This window comes from Macaca fascicularis, chromosome 3 (assembly GCF_037993035.2).
Source record: "Macaca fascicularis isolate 582-1 chromosome 3, T2T-MFA8v1.1".
In the NCBI taxonomy this organism is placed as follows: Eukaryota; Metazoa; Chordata; class Mammalia; order Primates; family Cercopithecidae; genus Macaca; species Macaca fascicularis.
Window position 1 is genome coordinate 13,084,921 of NC_088377.1, and position 24,556 is coordinate 13,109,476.

Consider the following 24,556-nt stretch of genomic DNA (forward strand, 5'->3'; position numbering starts at 1 on the left):
GAATAGCTCTCTGCCTGCAGCCTGGGGGAAGCCGGAAGGAGAGAGTGGGTGCAGAGACACCAGGTCAAAGACTCAGCCATCCTTCTGCGAGGAGCAGGAGCAGCTCCTTCAGCCCTGGCCTTTGCACTTGCTGTCCCTTGGGCCGAGAAAGCTCCTCCCCCTTGATCTTTGGACATGCCTCCTTTGCAGCCAGGTCTCCATCCCCTCTTCAGAGGGCCTTCCCAGGCCATCCTCTCGGCTGGATCCCTGGCCCCCCGTCACGCTCTATGCCACCTCATCCTTCACTAGCTGGAAACACCACTCATTTCTCTGCTGCTTGTCACCTGCTCGTGAAAGTTCTAGGCATCTCCTCTGCTTGTGTTCCACGGAGCACAGCCCTATGACCAGGAAGGTTCCATATACCTCGGCCACAACTCTCAATGGGCAGCGGGAGAGGTAAACAGGGTAGACCGGGCCCCTCCTGGGCTCACGGCCCACACAGCAGGAGGCAGGGAGAGGAGAAGACAGGATGCAGAATGGAAGGGGAGGCGGACAGGACTGGCAGATGTGCTTCTGTCCCTAGAGGATGGGATGGAGTGAGGCATCCCACTGGATATCAAGTCAGTGGAGGGCTGTTACTGAGGATTCAGTTGTGTGGGGCCTTGCCACGGGGCCTCAGGACTCCAAGGTAACGCTCCAGAGAGGACAGAGGCACCCCTGGCCTGGTCCCCTCTGCTGGGGCAGACTCCAGGCTCGCTCGGCTGGGGGCCTAACAAACAGAGCGGAACGGCAGGTCTGGATCTTGAGAGGCATCCTGGGGGTGCACGCAGTGGGCAGGGAGGGAATTAAGCGTGCCTGGGGCAGCTGCTCTGGAGACGGAGCTTTGGGGCAGCATCCCCCAGCAGCCCACGCCCTTTATCTAAGCTGGATGATTGCTTAAAAAATCCAGCAGCCGGCATCTCTAGGGGGCTGAACGTTCCATTCTTTGCTGGCAAGAGAACACAAGGCCACAGAATGCCGTGATGAGAAATAAAGGACCCAGTGACTCAACGCATTTGTGACAGGTTTATTGTGGAGCGCTGCATGGGCCTGCCAACACAGTCCAGACGTGACATTTAAAAGCCCTGCACATTCCATTTTCCCTGGTGGCCTCCCCACCGTCGACCGTGTGAAACACAGGCAGCTTGTCCACATCAACCAAGAGTCTGCTGAGTAGGCTCTGGTCTTTGGTCCAGAGGTCTCTGCACATTGCAGGAGTGCAGCGAAGGTGTTTAAAAAGCTGCTTGCTTCCACCGGTGGGCCTCCTGCTATCAGGAAAGGGGGCCAGGGTTCGTGCACAGATTGGTGCGGCAAATCTTGCAGTGAGATAGCTCAAAGTTTTCAGGGAAGCTGTCCAATCTTTTCTCTCTGAAATTCCTAATCTATAAGAGCATGTTTTCTAAAAAGTCTTAAAAATGCACACAACCTACCTGCTGTTTTGGTTTAATGAAAGAAGCCACTTGATTGGATTCCGTGATGCTCACTGACCAGGCACAAATGCCTTTTCTCTCCAATAAAAAAACAGCAACAAAGCTACTATTCTCTGCTTATTTTCTGCTAGATGTCATCATTATCTCTCCATATGTAAAAGAGGTTACATAACTTGCCCAAAATCACACCACTAGTAAGTAACAGAGCCGGCATTTGAACCCGTGCTCTGAGTCACCATCCTGGATTGCTTCTTAAGGCTCTATAAGGTCCCCAGATGCAGTTATGTGGATCCCCCCTCTGAATCACTATCTTCTTATAGGCAGGTGGCCTACAGGAAAGTAGAATGTTCCAAAATTATAAGAGAAATGGAGTAAAATATTAGGCTGAGCTTGTAGAGAAGCCGTGTTGTTATATACAGCACCATGTTTTTCTGGAGGCCAGGAATGAAAATTGAGAAGCTACAGCAGCACATGTTCTTATGTTTGGCTCAGACTGAGGGTGTCTTAAGCAAGCCTGAGCCTTTGGCAAACTCGCCCAGTGGAGGCGAGAAGGATGAAGGGCTGAGGCGGGTCAGCATGGAGCTTGTGCATTGAAAATGTGTTGGAATCCTTACCAATGGCTCCAAACTCCCATGGCAACCCCAGCATCGAGGGAATCACATGAGGGAAGAGGGGCCCCTTCCTGATCTTTCCAAAGATGCAGCCACCAGTTCTGTGGAGGCAGGAGCTCTGGGACTATGGACACACCTGTCCATGTATGTATGCATCAAATGGTATACCTAGAACAAGGACTCGCTAGAGAGTTTGAAAAGCTGACTTGAGAACATCACTATGTTTCCCGAGACCCTCAGTGCCCTCAGTTGTAGGCGCAGGCTTTGTGGTCAGTGTTCTCTAAGATCTTGACTTCACTGAATAATCCGCAGAGAACATCCTGCACTCCACCCCAGCCCAGACCTTTCCCTACTTTCTGGGTGGGGCCTGGGAAGCAGCGCAGTGGACCAGCGTGCATGAGTGTGTGGGGACAGGTATCAGAAGGGGACAGGACAGCATGGGAAATGGGAGGGAAAGCAGGGGTGTCTCTCCCTGAGGGAAACAGCGTCCTTGATGAAAACTGGCAGACCAGGTGTCCTCCCCTCTCCCGGGTCAGAGTTCAGAGAAACCGAACCAAGAGAAGGAACTGTTCAGCTTTTAAAGACATGATAGGCTGAGTCAAAATAAGGAACATCTCTTTTGAGGCTTGCAACATCACTCAGAAGTGATGTGCCAAGCAGATGTGGAAATAGCAGCTGTCAGCCTTTGCCAGAATCTTCTATACAGCAGTATTTATCTGCCTTCTGGCTGTACCCTGAACTCACCGTTTGACCTACTGTTACCAAGCTACAGATGTAGGCATTTAAGTCCCCTGAAAGTTGCTGCTGCCTGTCACACACACACACACACACACACACACACACACACACACACACAGTTGACATCATAAAACAGCATGGTAGCTGGTAGCTTCTAAGAGGTAGTATGCCCAATATTGAGTTGCACGGACACTATATATATAGCTTATAGCTGATGCTCATTTTTTAATAAACAAAACATTTTTGTGAATCAGGTCACACACCTCAAAAATGCCTGGGGAGCTTTCAATTTAAAGAATAGACTCTTCCTGAAAGTCTATGGAGCCCTCTGAAATGGAATAGCTCACTAGACATCAGGAGACACTCTGGAAGTCTGGTTTTTCCTATGTGGGGTTTTCTTGAAGAAGTGCCCAAGAGCGGCCGGGTGCAGTGGCTCACACCTGTAATCCCAGCACTTTAGGAGGCCGAGGCAGGCGGATCACGAGGTCAGGAGATGGAGACCACCTGGCTAACACGGTGAAACCCCGTCTCTACTAATAATTCAAAGAAATTAGCTGGGCGCGGTGGCGGGTGCCTGTAGTCCCAGCTACTCGGGAGGCTGAGGCAGGAGAATGGCGTGAACCCAGGAGGCGGAGCTTGCAGTGAGCCGAGATCACACCACTGCACTCCAGCCTGGGCGACAGCGAGACTCCGTCTCAAAAAAAAAAAAAAAAAAAAAAAAAAAAAAAAAAAAAAAAAAAAAAGTGCCCAAGGGAACTCTGGCTGAAGCGAAACATTCACATAAGGCTACTGTGATCTTGGACTTCATTACATCTCCCTATCCTACCAGACCCAAAATACCAGACATTTCAAAGAAGGAGCTATTTTTCCTTGCATTTTTGGAACCACTGGCATCCAATGTTGTTTCCATAAAAATTCTCTTGGGTATTTTTGGAACAGAGAATGAATAGGATTAATGAAGCAGGACTGTGACTTGCTGTGCCCATTCCCCAACTGTTACCTGGGTGGGGTGCTGCCCCTGCCCTGTGCTGGCGTGGAGATTTGGCCCAGACAACCGTCCCTGGTCCTCAGCCTCCTTCTCAGACCAAATGAGCAAAAGACTCCAGGAGCAGCCCCTTCCAAGACCACTGTTGCTTTTGGGAAGCTCACATCTAAAGGAAAAGGAAACTGGAGACAACATGGTCTCCTCTCTGAGGTGACGTGGTCTGTGTCAAAAGCTGAGACTGGTGTTTTCTGTAGTCACTGGTTGATTTCATTCACTCATTCAATAGGCATTTTTTTTTTAACCTAACCTACCATGTGCCAGGTGATGATATATTGTACTAGGATGAATTATAGATTGCTGTTTTTACAGGTAAGAATTGACAATTTCATATGGTTAAACCTAATATTTAGAGTGTTTTCCTAAGTTAGTGTTACTTTTTTTCTTCTGATGGCATCAATGAAGGCAGAGATAACCCAATCATTACTATCTGCTATGGCGGCCTGGGTCTGCCCAGGTTCCTTTCCAGAAACAGGGCAGACACCAGTTTCTACCATGCATGTAATGGTGAGATATTTTGTGACTTAATATAGGGCCGAGTTACTGCTTTAAATTGGCTTCTCCCAGACACCCTTTTATGCAGAGGCAGTTTGAGGCCTGGGCCACTTGGGGAGCTCAACCACCATGGCTCCCCAACTCTGCAGGCCCTGCTCTGCAGTGCGGAGAGGCAGCCGGCTGGAGGAGAGTGATTCGTAAGTGCGCAATGAAGACAATCTCTCTTGGACTCATCTTGTCTAATGCTACTGGAGCAAAACTGTACCCAAAGTTCACTTGCAAATATATTTACACAGACCAGTATGAAATTAAATGATTTAATAATCAGTTAAAAAACAAAAAACGAAAAGAGGCCGGGCGTGGTGGCTCACGCCTGTAATCCCAGCACTTTGGGAGGCTGAGGTGGGTGGATCACCTGAAGTTAGGAGTTCAAGACCAGCCTGGCCAACATGGTGAAACCCCATCTCTACTAAAAATACAAAAATTAGACCAGGCACGGTGGCTCACGCATGTAATCCCAGTGCTTTGGGAGGCTGAGGTGGGTGGATCACTTGAGGTCAGGAGTTGGAGAACAGCCTGGCCAACATGGTGAAACCCTGTCTCTACCAAAAATACAAAATGCAGCTGGACGTGGTAGTGCATGCTCATAATCCCAGCTACTCAGGAGGCTGAGGCAGGCGAACCTAGGAGGCGAAGGTTGCAGTGAGCCGAGATCGTGTCACTGCACTCCAGCCTGGGTGACAGAGTGAGACTGTCTCAAAAAAAAAAAAAAAAAAAAAAAAAAAGCTAAAGAACAAACAAACCAAAACCTGACACCTTTAAACTCTGAGACCATAGGAGATACCTAGTATCCCTTCACTAATTTATTAGAAGATGCTTTCTTTCCCTTGTACTCAATTTTCTGCTAACCAGATTCTCTGTGAATATGATTCAAGTAGTTTAATACAGTACGAAAGTGCAGAGTATGGGAGATAATAAACAAGAATAAGATTCTGAAATTTAAAAGAAAGGTTCTGAGATACTTTTGATGCTGCAGATAAATGACATGAGCTTAAGTGATTAAATTTATTCAAAAGGAGTTACTGGGGCAGCCTTTCTGGTGGCGAATAACCAGGTGAACATTAACCACAGTGGCCAGTGGGGTGAGACTTGAGCTTCTCAACCTCAGCTCTGGTGACATCTGGGGCCAGATCATTCTTTGTTGCGGGGACTGTCCTGTGCACTGCAGGATGATGAGCAGCATCCCTGACTCTACCCATGAGATCCCAGCAGCACTTCCACTGGCTGAGAATCACGGGGTCCAATGGATACAACCAAATGCAAACTCAATGATTTGTAGGGGGAAAGCACAGCTTCCTGGGGGAACAACCCGTGTCAGCTTCACAAAGCTGGAGGCAAGCCTGGGGGAATGGCCTATGGTGAGGGCACAGGGCCTCTGGAGTGAGTGAGGTAGAGTGTTATGGAGTAGTACCCACCTTGACAACTGCATCCCTTCCAGCCAAACTCAAGACTGGAGAAGCAACACTGGCTTACACAGCTGAAGGGGTCCTGGGGAAGAGACGGGACTTGCAGACTCAACCATTGCTCCGCAAGGGGGTGGCCTGGGGGACAGTGAGAAGGATCTCGCCACCCACCTCTGGGCCTTTGCATGTCCTGACAACTCCATCTACGATAGCCACACCTCTTCCCCCACTCCATCTGGCTCCTCCTTACTCTTCAGGTCTCAGCTCAAATGGCTTTCCCGCCCCACCACCTGAAGGTTCTCTGATCCTTTCCCTGCGGCCACCCTCCCCTGGCCCTGCCAGTCTGCTCAGTGATGCCTCGCATCCAAACTTCTAGTGCAGAACTTGTCACCTTGTCACACACACACTGTGTATATTTATATGGATTGCAGGAGTTTGGTTTTCTGTTTGCTCCTCCCATTAAAATATGAACTCCATGAAGACAGGGACCCTGTTTCCATGGAGTACCACACTCCTCCCAGAAGCCAATGGGGCACCCAACACATGGTAGACATCCCCACCCCCACCAAGTATCTGCTAAATTGATGAGGGAAACCACTTTTCCACTGAATGGCAGGAGAGGTCCAATAAGTGAAGCTCATGAGGATGGAATCAAGCATGTGGTCACCGCAGCAAACAGTGGCATCAATGTGGACGTTGGTTTATTTCTGCAAAGTGTGCCAGGCAGAAGCTGATCCCAGACAACAACGTGGGACATGTGCAAGTTTCTGTCTTTACCCACATATTTTTGGGGGTGTTCACCAGTACCTTATTATGATACATCTTTTGGACAAATGGTTTGTACCCTGAGCCCAATTACACACCCTCAATGTGTCGACAACTTATATCAAAAGCCTGGTGAGACAGTGAACTGCTAACCTGGGTGGTAGAGTTCTATGCTTCGAAACTGGTATTATAAAGAATGATCATTTGCATATTGATCAGGGAGGGTGGAGAGTAAGGGGACAGGGAGGGCTGTTCAACAAAGACTCAGCGAGCCTCTGATTATGTCTGTATTTCAAAGAGCACAGGTCATGGTTGACACGCGGGCAGCAAGCACACTGCTGACATCTAGTTTGCTTGGTTCCTCACCACCACTGCCAGGTTCCAACATCAAGAACACAGAGACATTTCCGTCTAACTTTTATATGAAGAATTTAATTATCTATACACGTAACTAATTCAAAAGGTTGTATTACAGTTGTTAAAGCCGCAGGTTTATATATTTATATATTTTACATTCATATCCGTGAAAATACTGAAGCGCAACTGAACGAGGAGGAGAGGTCCTCGCTCTCTGCACCATGTGAAAGGAGAAGGACCTCTACACGACCACCAGCACAGCCTCCCGACCGCTGGGAGAACGCGAGGGGAGCGCGCGTTACAGAGTCTTTAGGAGGACAGCTAGATTGTGCTTGAGGCTCCCCCTGCCCCATTTTCTGTGCCGTGAGCAGCAGGCATTTTTATTGAGAGCTTCCAACTAGTGTTTAAAAGACAAACAGGGCTTCGGCTACAGCATATCTAACACACAAACGGACCATGAGCTCCATTTCATATTAATCTGTAGAAATTCCACAGTCTAGTTAAAAAATGTAAACATTGGAAATTAATTGCAGGGAGACTTCTATACATTCTTTCTTGTCAAGAAAATTACTTGTTCAAAATAGGTCATTCCATGAAAAGTAATTGGAATAAAACTTCATGTAACAGAGACTAAAAAGAGATTGTGGAGATCGTTGATCCTAACGACCTCAACGGTGTTGTCTACTGATTTTATGCGATGCAAACACGCAAAATTAAAAACCCCAAACAAAACACCAACTCAACCAGATAAATCTGAGACCAAACAAAAACAGAGTGCTTTCTCATGTGGCTACAGGGTCACTGTGCAAAATCAAATCAAATGCAGTATGATTAGAGCATCGTACAAGGTAATAGCTTTGCCATGGAAAGAACTGATTTCTTATGTACAGGATGTATTACATGCTCAACAAGGTACAGCTGATACACACAAACAAGCACAAACACCTTCGCTTTAATTGGGCTCATTCTACACGTCTTTAAAACAGAGATACTGAACTCCTCTGTACTTCTATAGCAAGGGGGGAAAGCCCCAAACTACACAATTTAGTTGGTAACACTGGACAAAATGAAAAAATACATCAAGTCTCAGATTTATGGACATTTGGAACAATTTTTAATAGCACATGCAGCATTCCTTGATAGTGGGTCTTTTTGCAAAACCAAAATAGCAAAGAAGTCATTTATTTATTTTGTTTATTAAAAGGCTAAAATATATATTTAAAAATAATTTTAAAACTATTGAAAGCACCTGTGCAAAGGTGGGGGAAAGTCAATTTGAGTAACTAGGAAAGCCACAAAAGGACCCACTACCCTGTGTGTTTTTGTAATTTTTGCTCCTATCTCTGCAAGTAATAACTCAAACATTGCGATCACATGCAACTAAGGTAAAATGAGGTAAACTGCTCTGCAGTGAGTTCTTCTACTCAGAAGGCAGTAGGTGATCATGCTGGAAGTCACATGATCAAGGCTGCATCTCCCATCATCCCTCTGGGCAGTGATATGGGATAGTGGGTCTCTTTGAGGACTTTCAAGCCTGAGGGGGGGATGGACAACATATGATTCCTAGAAAAAGGAGGAAAACAACACATAAGCAAAACAAAACAATGAGCAAAATTCAAGCTAGGAAAATGAGTCAGGCATGTAAACAGCATGGTGCCAAAATGATTTGGGAAAAAAAAAAAAAAAAGGAAAAAGGAGGGAGGGGAGGGAGGGGACATGCTACAGAAGGAATGAAAATTAAAGAAAAATAAAACCCCACGAGTTAAACTCTTGCATTACAGAAGGTCTTCAAAGAGACGATTGCGAATGCAGCAATGGTCTAGCTTTAAGTTCTGCAAACAAAGCTCAGCAGAATCAGAGCAATGCTGCATGTTTTACCGGAAGATACCAGAGAGGCAAGGCGACAGAGCCACCAGGGCACTTACATTGCTGGCTTGGGTCCATGTCTGTGGTCAGCTTCACATAATTGGATGGGAAGAGCCCCACTTGTCCATTGACTTCCCCCTTCCACCAGTCGGGGTCCTCCTTGTTGAGGACGTTGATGATCTGGCCCTTGTTGAAGGCCAGCTCGTCGTCGTTCTGCGCAGTGTAGTCGTACATCCCAATCACCTGGCACACTGCAGGAGACAGGGCTGGGTGAGCGGCTGCACACCCACCGAAGAACGCGCAACGGGCACCGCGCAGCCGTTCAACATTCCCAGCTACTCTTTCTGTACTTTCAGAAGAGGGTGACAGTAGGTGGAACCGTTCTATTGGGCTTTTTGCAGTGTGGGCAATAGGGGAAGATGAAGAATTAAAAACCAAGACAACAGCAAAATTTTCACACTAAGTCTTTAGAGTTTTGTTTTGTTTTGTTTTTCGGTTTTTTTTGAGATGGAGTCTCACTCAATCGCCCAGGCTGGAGTGCCGTGGAGTGATCTCGGCTCACTGCAAACTCTGCCTCCCAGGTTCATGCCATTCTCCTGCCTCAGCCTCCCAAGTTGCTGGGACTACAGGTGCCTGCCACCTCGCCCGGCTAATTTTTTTGTATTTTTAGTTAGAGACGGGGTTTCACCGTGTTAGCCAGGATGGTCTCAATCTCCTTACCTTGTGATCCGCCTGCCTTGGCCTCCCAAAGTGCTGGGATTACAGGCGTGAGCCACTGCGCCCGGCCAGTCTTTAGTTTTTATAATATCATCCTCTTTTTCATGTTTACTTGTCAGCAGAAAATGTACAATGCTAATTGAGGGCTTTCGTTTCGAGTGCAGTGGAACTCCTTTCTACTGCTGACTCCAGAAAGACCGGCCCAACTCCATCCCATCTTCTGCTGCACAGGACAGCTGTGTGTCATGGGGACTTTACTATCATTTTTTCTTTTTGGTTTAAAGTAGAAGGTAATCATCATTTGACCTCCAAGAATCCCAAATCTTAGGGAGAACTAAAACTAGTGATTGATTGATTTATTATTTATTTGAGACAGAGCCTTGCTCTGTTGCCCAGGCTGGAGTGCAGTGGCACGATCTCAGCTCACTGCAACCTTCACCTCCAGGGTTCAACCGATATCTGGTCCTTTCGAAAGAGGCCTCAGCCTCTTGAGTAGCTGGGATTACAGGCATGCACCACTATGCCTGGCTAATTTTTATACTTTTAGCAGAGACGGGGTTTCACCATGTTGGCCAGGCTGGTCTCGAACTCCTGGCTTCAAGAGAGCCACCCGCCTCGGCCTCCTAAAGTGCTGGGATTACAAGGCGCATGCCACCACATCATGCCTAAAACCAGTGTTTCAAAAGATTTTCCTGCTGCTGTATCTTTGCGTCTCAAAATGTTGTCTTGAAAGAAATCTCCACCCTCAAGAACAATTTTTCTTTTCTCATTTTCTCTCAAGCCTATAGGAGGTAAAACTGTTCTCATTCTTTGGCACTTCTACTTCAGATGAGTCTGCACCAACAGGTCACAGTCCCTGTGAATCTTTCTTAACCAGCCTATATAAATAGGTTTAGGCTTTTCAAATTCTCCAGCTAATTCAATCACTTCAGCAACTGATTTCGGTGGGCCTGAGGAAGGGGCTGTACACGGAAGTGGAGGGATACTGACACATCTCCCCAGGGGACAGCAAACCCTGCAGGAACCACATTCCTCAGCCTACACGAGGCCACAGCTCAAGCAAAGAGGCCCAGTGGGAACTGGGGTTCATCACAAAGTTTGCCCATCCTTTAATTTCTTGAGAAGGCTGCCAGGTTTTAATCTTATCTCATTGGGCACATACAGCACAGATATTTAACCACAAGGTATTGGAACAAAAATTCTACACTTTCCACAAAAGCCAACCAAGAATGGGTAGCTTAAAGACCTAAAACAGAAACCTGCTCCCCTGACCTCAGCTCTCTCAGATCTTGCTGAAGCATCTAATTTGGTCCCTTCAATCAGAAAACAGCCAACTGGGCCAACTGCTGTGCTCTGTTCTTTTCCAGTCCTCCAGGAAAGTGTGTACAACATCCTGCCCGCCCAGCAGAGCCCCCTCTGCCCACAGTGAATGTCACAGGGGAGCTATTTTGGTCTTCAGTGAACACCACATTACAGCCCCCAACCCCCGTGGCCCCCAGCTCCATCTCCTGACCTACTGAGACCCCAGCCATTTATTTTTGGGTGTCCCTTTCTGTCACCTCACCCCCTAGCCTGAACCCCAATGTAAATGGCTGGAAGGAAATCAAGAGGAAAATGTGGCCTTAATGCCACAGCATTCATGACTCCTGCAGGAAGAGCGTTCCAACAAGGGTTCTGTTGTATGCAGCACAGAAAAGCCACTTAGATATCTGGTCCTTTCGAAAGACATATTCCGTATCACATTAGTTGGGTGTCAGTCCCAGCAAGTACAAGAAGTGCTTTAAAGCACATGCGAAAAACAACGTAAATATATTTAATGAGGAAATCAAGTGGAAAAACTCAAGTGACACGCAGACCATTTTCCAGTTAGAAACGGGAAACTCCTTACCTGCCGCTAACGCTGTTGACTTAGGTGGCTCTGTTGGAGTGATTTTGCTCGTCCCAGGGCTTAGAAGTTTTACATAATTAGCTGGGAACCAGCCTATCTGGCGCTTTTTCCCACGTGCCTGGTAAGAAAATAATTACATCAAACATTTTTAAAGGCTCATCTTTTATAATACAGCTCACTTTATAACAGAGCAGTTATGTAAAGCTTACATATAACTGAAAAACAAACGACATTAAGAGTAAAATCTATGGATTACTGTGTCACAAAAGTAAAACACCATAGCTAAAATTCAAATTGTGGCAATCACTGGTTAGCAAAGCCCAGAATGTTTTTGCTTGGGCTAGACCGTGTGGATCACAAAATCAGGATATACCATGGATTGCCTGGGATAGAAAATTCTGCTCATGTAATGCTAGCACTCAGCTGTTAATTTCAGGTAATGCAGACATTATGGTTAATGCCAACACTGTATATGGGTTTTAGGAACAATAATAATAATAATGATGATGGCCATCAATACCGAGTACTTCTTTTTTTTAAATTAATTACTTTTTTTTTGAGATGGAGTCTCGCTCTGTTGCCCAGACTGGGGTGCAGTGGCGCAATCTAGGCTCACTGCAATCTCCGCCTCCCAGGTTCACGCCATTCTCCCGCCTCAGCCTCCCGAGTAGCTGGGACTACTGGCACCCACCACCACGCCTGGTTAATTTTGTTTTTGTATTTTTAGTAGAGATAGGGTTTCACCTTGTTAGCCAGGATGGTCTCAATCTCCTGACCTCGTAATCTGCACCCCTCGGCCTCCCAAAGGGCTGGGATTACAGGCGTGAGCCACTGCACCTGGCCCTCACTGAGTACTTTTTATGAGCCAGGCCCTGTGCATTTAGGCACACAATTCCAGAAGGATAGTACTATCATTATTCCCAATTTCCAGATGAAAAGTTGAGTGACAGCCCCAAGGCCACAGGCAGTTAGTGGCAAGCCAAGATGCACTCATGTGTCTGCATGCTCCTTTATGGGTAATATACATCAAGATGACACACATGCAGTACACACAGAACACAAGGAGACTCGATGTTATTTTCACAAACCCATAGGCCCATGTGATGGCTAAAGCCACATTTTTCACTGCCATTTCTTTCTCACTTAATTCAATCTGATTCAACACAAGATTCATCTATGCAGTGTTTCTGCACCATGCTGTTAGAAAGGGACAGTAGATGACTGTCCCTATAAACCAGGGGAGTTTGCAACCAAGTTGGTGAGGCAGGTTTTGCAGTTAGGACACAATCCCATGAAAATACTCGAGTTAGGGATCATGAGTTGGGCTTTGACTACCCTTCTGTACACCACCAAGAGAACCCAAAACTACTCGTGCATACACACGCATGCGCACACACACACACACACACACACGTCTAGAAACAAGGCTCTGATCAAAACAGCTGCCTCTGGGGACAAGGGTGGGAGGGAGACATTTATATTCCCTCATAACTTTTGAATTTTAAACCATGTGACTATAATTACCTATTCCCCAAATAAGGAAATAAAACAAAAAGAAAACTTCCACCACATTACCTGTGCCCTCCCACCTGCCAGTTTATCAAGAGGGATACCTCTGGGTCACTTTGAGAACACAGAGCAGGCTTCACTTTTCCTTGAGGTCTGACAGATTTCATTCCCTTGGCTCAAGGACTAAAGCTTTTACGTTCACAGTGAACCTGCCGATGACTGAAGCCATTTGGTTACAAGTTTCCACATTTATCCACCGAGTGTCCACCATTCTGCTCGCAATGACACCCTTTCCCACACCTCTGCAGCAGAGCACAGACCTCGCTGGTGTTTCCTCATTTGTGGATCCACACGGAGAGTCACTCTGGTGACAGCGCCAGGAGCTCTCCTGGGCCATGGCAACTCAGCCTCTTTATTGTGGATTCTAAGAACCACTCAAACTCTCACTTTAGCACAGTGCTAGAGGTGTGGGGACTGAAAAATACAGCTGCTGCCTCCAAGGGGCTAGTCAGCTACATGTGGAAATAAGAAATGTGCACAGAAAGCAAAGTAATATAAAATACTAAAGAGTGGTGCTGGCACGGGGCCACCGCTGGAGCTCAGGGGAGGGAGACGGCACTTCTGGTTGGGATGGTCACAGAGAGCTTCCAGAAGTGGGATCTGCCAGCTCTTGCGGGAAGTGGAGAGGTGGGAGTCGGCTGGCCCCTGGGGAGAAATGTCATGAACAAAGGCAGCGAGGCAGAAGAGCAGGGGGTGTTGGTGTTTCAAAGACGCTGGAGTGGAGACGTCATTGCTCAGCGGTAAGACGTGAGGCTACACTGGGGAGAGGGGCCCTGCAGGAAGCCTTTCCCTGGCACGCGAGGAGGAAAGGCGATGGGAGTCTCCCATGTCTCCAGAACAGGATGGGGCATGATGCTGGCAGGGCCAATGGGTGACACAGCACAACTCTAAGCAGGGAGTGGGACCTGAGGGTCTAAGGAGGCCTCTCCCTCCCCAGCACAGGAGAAGGCATGTTGATAAAAAGGAGTGGATTTTCAGGCCTCCAGAGGTCAGATTCCTGAACCAGTGAGTAGCATCTGGCCAGCACTCCTGGAAAGGACAATTATGGGTGTCCACCAGCGAGCTCCCCAGGGGAAGTTTCATCTTCAGTTGCACTCCAGGTTGTGCCTTCTATTCTGGCCAAGATGCATTTCTTATATATTCAGCTCTCCAGTGTGGCTCTTCCTGTCCCGGCCTCAGGCTCACCTCCACAGAGTGGTAGACGTGACTGTGTGAGACCCGAGGCCTTCCCCAGCAAGGCCTTCTTCCTTCGTGCTCCTGCTGTTCTAACCTCCATTCCTCAGCACCCGAGGGTCTGTCTTCCGTGGCTAGCCCACTGCATGGCAAAGGTTTCCTGCCTCCCTCTTCCCCCTCAAACTTACATAGTTCCATACCGTCCTGCTCATGGGCAGACAAACACCAGCAGATTGGGGAAGTCAGTCTACAGGCCCACTAATGGCCATCAAAGGGTTCCCACAGGCCCCTTCCTCACAAAGCATTCCAGAAACCATTCCTTCCTATATCTGGCCAAGTCTTACTGAGGCCCCCTGTGTTACGCAGAGGCCCATGTTCAACAAAGGCCAGAGAGATGGACGGCTGCTGGGAAATTCAGCTCTTCCACAGGCCCCACATGGGCAAGCCAGGGAGCAAGCCCCGTCCTTCACTAAGCTATGAAGCAGGTGGCCAGGTGCCCGCCTGGCGGTCTGAGGCTGATCTTCACTTTGGATGGGGGAGGATGCGGGGAGGGAGACACACTTTCCATATGAAAAGTCAGCCGGCTTACCTCTCAAGTAACTGCTGTAGTAGTAACTTTTTAAAGGCAACTTTTTATTTAGAAATGATTTCAAACTCACGGAAAAGTGGCAAGAATAAGAAAAGCACACGGAACACCCGTAGGCCCTTTACCCGAATTCACCTACTGTCAACACTCGGCGGGTGCCAGCTGCTCCCTCATTTGTGTGCTTTCTCTCTCCCTCCCCACCCTCTTCTCTGTAAGTTCTTTTTTTGAATCATCTGACTGCAAGTTGCTTACATCTTAACTCTTTACCCCTAAATACTTCAACGTGTATCTCCTAAAAATAAGAATATTCTCTTATATAACCACCGTACAGTTATTGCTTTCAGTAAATTTAACACCGGTACAATAATTTTGTCTAATCTAGTGTCCATAACCCAATTTTGTCCATTATCCCAATATTGTCCTTTACAGCGTGATTTTCTTTCACACACGGTCTAGATACTGCACTAAGTCTAGATACTGCAGTCAGTCCTCACGCCTCTTTAGCACCCTTTCGACAGGTTTTGACTTCTACGATCGTGACATTTTTGAAGAACAGTCACTCCCTCCTCGCTCCCGGCACAGCTGCACCCACATGATGCCCTCTGGTCTCCCCACTGCTCATCATTCTGATCACCTCATTCAGGTGTTGTCCTAGCTCTCCACTTTATAATGACTGTGTTTTCCCCTGCAGATCATGAGTGATCTGTGGGGGTCACTTCAAAACCATGCACATTTACTGCTCCTACTGAAAATTTTCCTGCAGATTTGGCATCCATCGATGATTCTAGGAAGTTTTACCACGAGAATTGTGTAACAGCAATCTTTTTAAAGCATCTTTGTCTCTGGAAATGAGACCTATAGGAAGTTTCTGGAATGGTAAAATGTGTAACAAGATGATATGATTAACAATACACACACACGCGCGCACACACACACAGGAACTAAAAATACTGTGATGTATGGATGTGGCTTTGAATGCAAAGAAACGTGCTCTTGTGCCACTGAGGAAAAGCTCCACTCTCTAATGCCAAGGCACACAAGGACGATGCTATGCAGGCGTCCCTCATGATGATACGAGTTCTCACTGTGCTGACACTCACTGTCTGAACTCAGAAATGGAACAGATAACGTTTTCATATGAGCTCCCAGCTCTCAGAAATCTGGTACCAGCTGTCTGAAACTTAGGAACTAAACAAATACAGAAAATTTGGCATCTCTCACTATCCAAATACAGAATTTAGGCAGTGAGGGGTGGTTTGTACTTTACAATAAAATAGCGTCCCTTTGAGATTTTGTGTATTGAAACTTGGATAGAGAATTGTAAATAAAGAGAAAAGACACTGACTTGCAGCTCTCCTTCCCACCATCCACCTGGGTTCTTTTTTCGGATCAAAATCAGCTGACCAGGGGCGAGAGTGAGCTGCTCGGGGCCGGTGGCGGTGTATGAGGCAATAACCTGGGCAATTTCTGAAAAACAAGATCAAACATGGCAGTGCACTGTTAGAGTCAGCAGGAGAAAAGGGCAAGAAGATGTGGGCGCCTCCCAGGTTCACAGATGAACACATCAAAACCAATGTATTGGGCTGGATTTCTACTCAACGAGTAAGGCTCCCTGAATCGCCCCTGTTCCCAGAGCTACCAGGCAGATGCGGCATTCAAGGGCTTGGCTGATCCTCGAGCCCTCAGTGGGCTGCAGACTCCCTTGTCACCCCGCGAAACTTACCAACTTCCCTCCACAAAGTCCGCTCCTTGCCCACTCCTGGCACCTTCTGTCACACCCCTCCCATAATTACCGGGAATGCCCTGAGGCCACAGGTGGGAGACTCCTTTGCCACCCACCCCAGCACAGCAGCACTCAATGGCTGAGCTGCCACTTTAAAGTGACTAGAGGACTCCATAGCTTTCCCAGCTGCCAAGTACAGCAGAAACAGAGGCCTGTTTTCCTCAGAAACCACTGGGAGCCCGGCAAGAGCTTATTTCTATGTTGTTGCTGCAGATTCTCACTCCCAACGACACAGCCTTCTTCTTTGTGCCTCACATTTTGAGTGATCCCTGAATATCAAGTGCAAATCATGGCAGGGAAAATTTCTTTCTTTTTATTTCACATTATAGGAGGGACCTGGAGTTAAGAAGGGAACCTTATGCAAAAACAATTCAGCACAGGGAAAAAAATGTAAACGATTCTGTACTTTTCCTGAATGTGAAAAGTCCCATGGGAAAAATTCCAGCAGTACCACAGACCAGGCTCTGAAACACACATTTCCCCTGGCCCAGGAGATCGAGTATGAAAAAACAGAACCCTTCTCTGCCTGAGTTCTGGCACATCTGCAGCTACACTTTCTGAACTTCTAGAAGCAATACAGAACAAACTGTTCTACTCCTCTACCCTTGCTCTCCAAGTGTGGTCTGTGAAAGAAAGGAGAAAAGAAGGAAAGGAGGACAGAAAGAAAAGAAGAAAGAGGGAATGAAGTAAAGAAGAATGGAAAGGAAGAACGCAAAAAGGTCCCAGGTTCTGACGAGACTGCCTACTTTTCTACTCACTCCAGGGAACGAGTAAGACTCTGGCCCTTAAGCAAGCCGCTCTCATCCTGTTCTGCATGCTATCAGGGGTTGGCCACCAGGACAGAAGCACCCGGCAGTCACGGTGCAGGCCTGGCCCTGCCTGATGCTTTGGAGAGCTCAGGGCAAGCAAGAAAGGCCACAGCACGGTCTACTGGCCCAGCCTAGGCTCTGACTGGGAGCTCCAGTTGGGATGTCTGCACTGGGATGAGGGCTCTCCTGCAACTAACCAAAGACCACTCTTGGTTCTAAGAGTTTATGGCTTGAAGAAAGACCAAACTAGTGTTCTATTTGGCACTGGATGTTCTTGCTCCTCATGGGACCTGGCAGATGCAGCCAGCAATCTGCCCCAACATTCTCTGAGGTCTTTTGTGTCCTTTCTTGCTAGTTTCAGTGCAAAGTAAAGCCCACCTGGGCATCATCTATGAAATATCTGGACCCTCTGGAATGACAAATGTCCAAAACTTAGAAAACTTACACTTAAAACAGAGATTTGGTGGGTGGTCCAATGTATCTCCTTCCATTGACTGTATTTGTCTAAAATAAAATCCTAGACTATGTGAAATTTCCCTTTCTTTTTCTGGCCATGTAAGCCCAGTTGGAGCTGGGCACCAGACAGACAAGCGAATCCGTCTTTTGGCATTTCAGTGACTGTTTTAACCTGTAATTTCCTAAGGATACGATAGCAAAAAAGCTCAAATGACCCAGACCAGGAAGACGTGCCACAGAAACCATATTATTTCACATCCGCTTTCTTTTCTTTTTCTTGCTATTTATAGCACATGTGATTTTATTGAAATAAACTAAAACACTTTGGATTCAGAGGTGTGACTATAATTTTGTACCTTCAACGTGTACCAAGGAAAACCATCCAATGGCTTCTAAATTAATAGGACCTACACTCACATAATATCTGTTGCTCCTCTAATCTTCTCCATTGTTTGTGTCCTGGGAATGCATTATTAGGAAATGAAAAAGGGCTAACCAAGCCTAAGAGAAGACGGAGAAGCAGTTGAGCCCATAATCCTACAGCTCCATGTATTATAACTTCCCAGTATCTCGCCTGAATTATTTATTTATGTATTTATTTTATTTTTTGAGATACAGTCTTGTTCTGTCGCCCAGGCTAGAGTGCAGTGGTGCAACCTCAGCTCACTGCCACCTTGGCCTCCCAGGTTCAAGCAATTTCCCTGCCTCAGCCTCCCGAGCAGCTGGGATTACAGGTGTATGCCACTATGCCTGGCTAATTTTTGTATTTTTTTGGTAGAGACTGGGTTTCCTCTGTTAGCCAGGCTGGTCTTAAACTCCTGACCTCAAATGATCCACCTGCCTCGGTCTCCAAAACTGCTGTGATTACAGGTGTGAGTCACTGCACCTGGCCTCACCTGAATTATTTCTCGACAACCCAAGAGAACATTCTGTCAGGTGACGTCTCCACTCTTCATGTGTGAAGCAACAGACGAATCTCATAACCAAGTGAAATTATTAATGGATTCCAAGGAAAGGACTTACTCTCACCACTCTTAGGAAAGATTCTTTTTATTTTAGGCTTCTGGCCCTAATACACAAAGATGGGGAGCAACTATCAATTACATTCAAAACATTGAAAAGTAAGCATCAGGGTTTGTAACTTACCAGGTTTTTTTCCTAAACTCCCTGTTTTCCCAGCAGTTCCAGAGCCCTTAAAACAGAGCAAAAGGTCTCATTTGCATGCTGAAGTTTTGATCATGCAACTTTAAAAACGATTAATGATGACACAAACCCGCTTGAGCCCCAAAGCCCCACTTTTCATTCTGGGAAAACACAGCACTGTATCACCTGACACAGGATATAGATCAGGAAAATATGGGACAAAATAAGTACTTTAAAACATGTGGCTTTTACTCGTTTCTATAAGAGAAAAAAACAGCAGAGTATGGGGCCCTGTAAGAGCCCAGAGGGCTCCGAGCACAGGCACTTCTTGGACCTGGTCAAATCTAACAGGAGGTTCCAGGATAGGAAGACTGTTAGTTTACGTCCTAAATACTAAGCTCGGGCTTATTTTCACATGGTTAATTATGAAGTATTTCACCTATAAAAAGTACAGTGAATATAACTCATGAGCCTACCACCCGGATTTAACACATTAAAATATTAATATTTTGCACATTTGCTTCAGGAGCTTTCTTTTTTAAAAAACTAACACAGTACAGGGACAACTGGAACCTCTCTTCCCCCATCCTATTCACCCCTCTCTATCCAAAGAGGCAGTGGCTGTCCTGTGTGGCCTTTCCACTCAATTTCACAGCGTTTATACACTGAAATTTCTCTATCAATGCAGAGAGGCAGAGCATATTTCTTCCCAACTATCAAGTGTTTAAAAAGTGCTCTGGGGTTGAATTCCTCTCTGGGATACTCATGGAATTTTAAACCAGCCAAGTAAGCCAACAACAGAGACCACGAGAGGCAGGACAGGAGCCAGAACGGAATCTGTTGTTACAAAGTGCTTTATTCTAAATTAATTTATGCTTGAGTCTATCTCGCAGTAAATTAAGTATTCCAATTAAAACAAAACAAAAGGCTTAGTAAACTAAACATGAGTTACTGAAAGAATAAAAATATGCCATTTATCTACCAGGAACACAACTTACAGTCTCTTTATTTTGCTTACTGAAATTTAAGAACCATTTACCAGGAAAAGTTTGGGTTAAATTTTTACACTGATTCTGCTTTATTAACAAACAAAGTTATACAATAGCAATCTCTCACTATTTTTCAATAGGCTGCATATCAAAAAAAAGGAATACCAATGAAACAAGACTCCAGTGACCACTTAACTTTCCTAGTACAGGCTTAGAATCGACTCCCTATACTCCATAAAAAGAACAAGGCAATTGGCAGTACCCAACAGTAGAGTTCAAGTAGTTTCAATGTGCTCCCTTTGAAAAACCCCAGCCAGTCCCATAAGCTGGGATGGATTCAGAAGGCCATGTTCTGTCCTCCCAGCACCTATAAAGCCCCCCAGACTGTGCCCCAGACCTGCCCATACAGAGAAGGGAAGCAGGATGGGACAACTCTCCCCATGCCCAGACATCAATTCTGGTATCTGAAGCTGGGTCTGGTGTTAAGTTTGGTCAGATATTTTGCTTTTACACTGAACTCTGCATTCAAGTAGGATGAAAGAGCTGAGTTTTCAGATTTTTTTTCATTATTATTGAATAGTATCGCTAAATGTATATCTAAAAATTTTTAGTACTGCTAGTTCTTCTGTGGCTAATAATTTAAGACTGTGGTTAAGAAAGTAGCTTACAACTCTACTTACCTTAAAAAAAGGTCACTGTGTTTTCCTAATATTTATTTCAGATGGTTTTATTAAAGTAGAGAACTGTAACTTATTAAAATACATTACAAGTAATAACTTTTGTATTTTAACTGATCCAAAAAGTCAAGTCACTTTAAGAGTTCTCATGCACGGTAGTAGAAATTAAGTTTGGCTTTTAGGGTTTTACCCAACTCCCCTGAAATAACATCTATATGACTCTCATTGGACTCGGCTTGCTGGCCTGGAGAAGAATTTAATTCTCTGTTTCCAGGTCTGAAAAGTCCAATATGCCAGCTGTCTCACAGGGCAAAATTATTTTCTTCCAGGCTTCTGCCAAATTCTCCAAGGGTGGGCAGACTTAAGTAAATCCATCCATGGGAATTCCACTTAGCTGCTCTCAAGACCGCAGCAAGAAAAACCAAAAAGCAAAACAATGCCACCCCTTAAAAAAACAAAATCCAAGCAAATAAAATCGTTCCTGGGAGCTGCAGGAGAGGTGAGCAGGCCAAGGGCAGGACTACTACAGCAGGGCACCAGGCCCAGCCTCGCCCCCAGAGCAGCGCCGAGCACATGGAGCTGCACATGGAAGAGCCCAGTATACCCTCTACGACTGGCATTTGAAATAGAGAACTTTGTCCTCTTGCTTACTCCTGAGAAAGCGGCCCCTGCAGGCTCCCTGCCAGCCTTTTCTCTCTCAGTACCTACGAGGTATGAGGAGAAAAAGAAAATTACTGTGAATTGACTGTCAATGCTTTAAAAAATGAGTCAATTCTTGTTGGCTTTTTAAAATGTGCACTGGATCTGTTAAATGACTCCATTTATACCCTGAAACTCTCCACTAACGTGCAAGTGGCTCCTACAAGACTGACTCCCATACTCTGTGGTAAGTCCACCCCACCATTCCATTAAAACTGCACTATCTTAAGACCACAGTTTATGCGATCAAACTTTTAGGGCTCTATTTAACAATAGTGGGAGCCCTTCCAATTTATACAGATAATAGCACTTAAATTCAGTCCTGATCCACGGAGATTCTAAGGCCTAGTCAAAAGTGTACCCATCTCTTAGATCTTGTGTCTTTCTGCTGTGTGGGCAAAACCAGAAATTCTAAAAACTTTCTAATACCCAATATTCTGGGGCGATTATCACCAGAATACTTCTGTTCATACAGGCAAAATATTGCTATCATTCTTGGGGCATTTAAAAATCAATGACCATAATGATCTAATCAAGAAAGTTTACTCCAAACCATAAGTCGGTTACACGCAGGAAGAGAGCTTAATACTGAACATGATCCTCCCAGCTGATGTGGACCAGCCCCATCACACTCAGCCTCCACTTAGCCCTGATGCATTCTGCTTGGGGGAAGCCAATGCTTACTCCGCAGTGCCAAATAACAAAATCAAACAATGACAGGTCACACTGGATTTACTGTCACATTCCAGAACTTAGCAAAACCCAACAAAGTTCCACTGTCAAACATCGTGACTCCCTGCAAAGAGAATCACCGCACAGAAAGGGAGAGGAAACAGTTAATGTGGGTTTACCTCTGAATCTTTAAGCCTCACATAGTTAGAAGGGAAGACTCCGGACTTGTCGCCCACTGTTCCTGTCCACCAGTCACCATCTTTCTTGGTAACCAAAATCACATCCCCTTGCTGAAAGGTTAAATCTCCTTGCTCAGAACTCTCGTAAGTGTACATGGCAATAAATTCTGGTGGGGAGAAATATTGAGATATGGAGAGAGCTTGATTGTTTAAAGAAATCCCAGACAGCTTTGCAAAAGCAAGTTTACGAATAAGGAAGTTAGGACAAGATCCATTCAAGAGAAAGGCTAGTCACAGATAAAATACAGAGCTGCAGAATACCCTGGGCTCCACATTCCCCCCAGTGCACATAAAAGTTCAGTAGCTGCAGACAGGGAGACAATTCCTGGGAAGACCCAGACACAGGAACAAAAAACCCAACTGCATGTTTACTGACACTGGAGTATTTACGAGTGATCTGCCATTTAGTGTCATGATTTCTTTTTGAATGAAAATGGTTTTTACATTTATTTTTAACTAAGAGTTACACAATACCTACTCTGTGCTGAGCACTGGTTCAGATGCATTCAGATGCAGGCTCTTGGTAAGCATCTTAAATATGTGTATTTCAGTTTTGAGGGTACCAAGTCACAGTTTTAAAAAATTGTTAGACAGCATAAATCCTTTGCGTAAATTAAATAAGACATACTTTTCATTATTCAACTGCCTGAAAACTTATGTCCTATTGTGCCATATACACAATATGATAGGAAGCTGTTAGAACACAAAATGAGTTACACATATTATTTAGTTAAAAATGGGCATCTAGTTGTCATTCAAGAGCACAGAGAGGACTGATGAGAAAAGGAATGTCCAACCCAATCCCAGAAAGCCTTTCAACAAGTTAAAAAGACAAATCCCAGTTTATCATATTTTATTATCCATGTCATTTAGTCTTAAAGAATAAGAACTAATGTTCCTTTGTGTCTTGAATTTGAAGGGTGTGCATTACAGAAGAAACTTTTCTTTTTAATTAGACGTAGAACTTTGCATCACTCTTGGTGGATTTTATTAAGGCTTAGAACCAAATCACACTCTCAGAAAGATCAACAGACACAAAATCCTACATGGAGGTTCTAGGTACAGGATAAAAGATTTACAGAAAGATGCACACGCTTCTTGTTTCCACTTTTTCTCCATTTTATCCTAGGCTTTTGTTTGTATTTTTTTAAAGCAACAGAAAAATCACCATTTACCCAAAAAGTTCATTTTTATGACGGACAACGTCTGTTTCTCTCTAAATCTCAGATGATGTTCCTTTAATGTCCAGCCTCGTGTTGAGTAAGAGGCAGGACTTTTGTATGGAGAACTCCTTCGGTTAATTATCAGAGCCTCTGCAGGAGGTACTAATGAAAACTAAAACAAACAGACAAAAACACAAAAACCTCTAACCCTTGTGCTCACGTGGGCAGCCCCTGGAGCAACAAGGGCCTCCTTCAGCGCCAGTGTTGACCTGTCAGCGCCGAGGCCAGCAGCAATTGCTGGTGGAGAGCACTGGGCCCCATGGCAGACACAGGTCATTCAAACGTCCCAGGGAAAACAGAAGACCCTCTGTCTTTAGCCCTGAGGCGCTGGTAACACACACCTCCACAGTGAAAACTGGAAAAACGATTTCCCACACAAGGAAATCAAAGTTTGGTGGCTTTAATAGGCTCATTCTTTCTTCATTAACAGACTCATTTTTCTGATTTCTCCATACTCTCACCCTTCCCTTTTCATTCTGCTCCCTGTTACTGTTCTTTAGATCATATTTGGCCATTTAAGACAGGATCCTTGGCCATCAATACTTTCCCCAGTGATTCCTCAGCTTCAAAGTTACTTTCTTTAAAATGGATCCAAATTTTGAAGTAACTTTCCAAATGCTTAAGAAACTTCAGAAACATGAACTCTGGCTGAACTTGGTATTGCAGTATAAAATATAAAGGAGACTGGGAAGACCGAGGCTGGCCTTGCCCTGCCTGCCTTGCACAAAGGCATCTGAGAGTGGCTTTAGGGTGACAATGAAACCCAGAGACGTGATGACGGATAGGCAGAGGTTCCTCTTCAGCTACCCCTTCTCAGGAGACATTTCACAGAGGGCACTGTCCATCCCCAAACCAGTATTTTAAAAGTGACCCAAGCCAATCACCTATTTTATCTGGTTTACAGTTTACTTTAAATTTGATTATGTTCAATGTGGTATTAACAAGAGGCTCATTAATAAACGAAAATAGCTTTTCTCAGAATTTCTAAGGTTAATGTCCTCCCACCCCTTCACAAAGCCAGCAAGCTTTCCAATATTTCTAATAACTAAGTCATTTCAAAACGGCTGTAATAAATACAAACTAAGATCAGAATTTAACTCCATCATGCTGCCCAATTTTAAGTATATGCGTGGTTCACTTGTGACCTA

At 45.5% G+C, this 24,556-nt stretch overlaps 1 protein-coding gene across 14 annotated transcripts in view; it reads right to left on the reverse strand.

The window, feature by feature from the left end:
- Positions 1-24,556, reverse strand: part of ITSN1 (intersectin 1) — a 247,173-nt gene that overhangs the window by 49,373 nt on the left and 173,244 nt on the right. For 6 of the 14 annotated variants that reach the window (XR_012432038.1, XR_012432037.1, XM_045387760.3 and 3 more), the window contains 5 exons: positions 22,126-22,292; positions 18,913-18,958; positions 16,064-16,185; positions 11,391-11,508; positions 8,845-9,036 (listed from right to left, as the gene is read on the reverse strand). Coding sequence is in view for 12 of the 14 variants with exons in the window: in XM_045387760.3 (XP_045243695.1) it covers positions 8,845-9,036; positions 11,391-11,508; positions 16,064-16,185; positions 18,913-18,958; positions 22,126-22,292 (645 nt within the window). In the remaining 2 variants the exon portion in view is untranslated. Of the gene's footprint in view, positions 1-6,978; positions 8,483-8,844; positions 9,037-11,390; positions 11,509-16,063; positions 16,186-18,912; positions 18,959-22,125; positions 22,293-24,556 lie in introns of those variants that run through there. The other 8 variants (XM_065540935.2, XM_005548773.5, XM_015446884.4 and 5 more) reach the window with 4 other exon arrangements.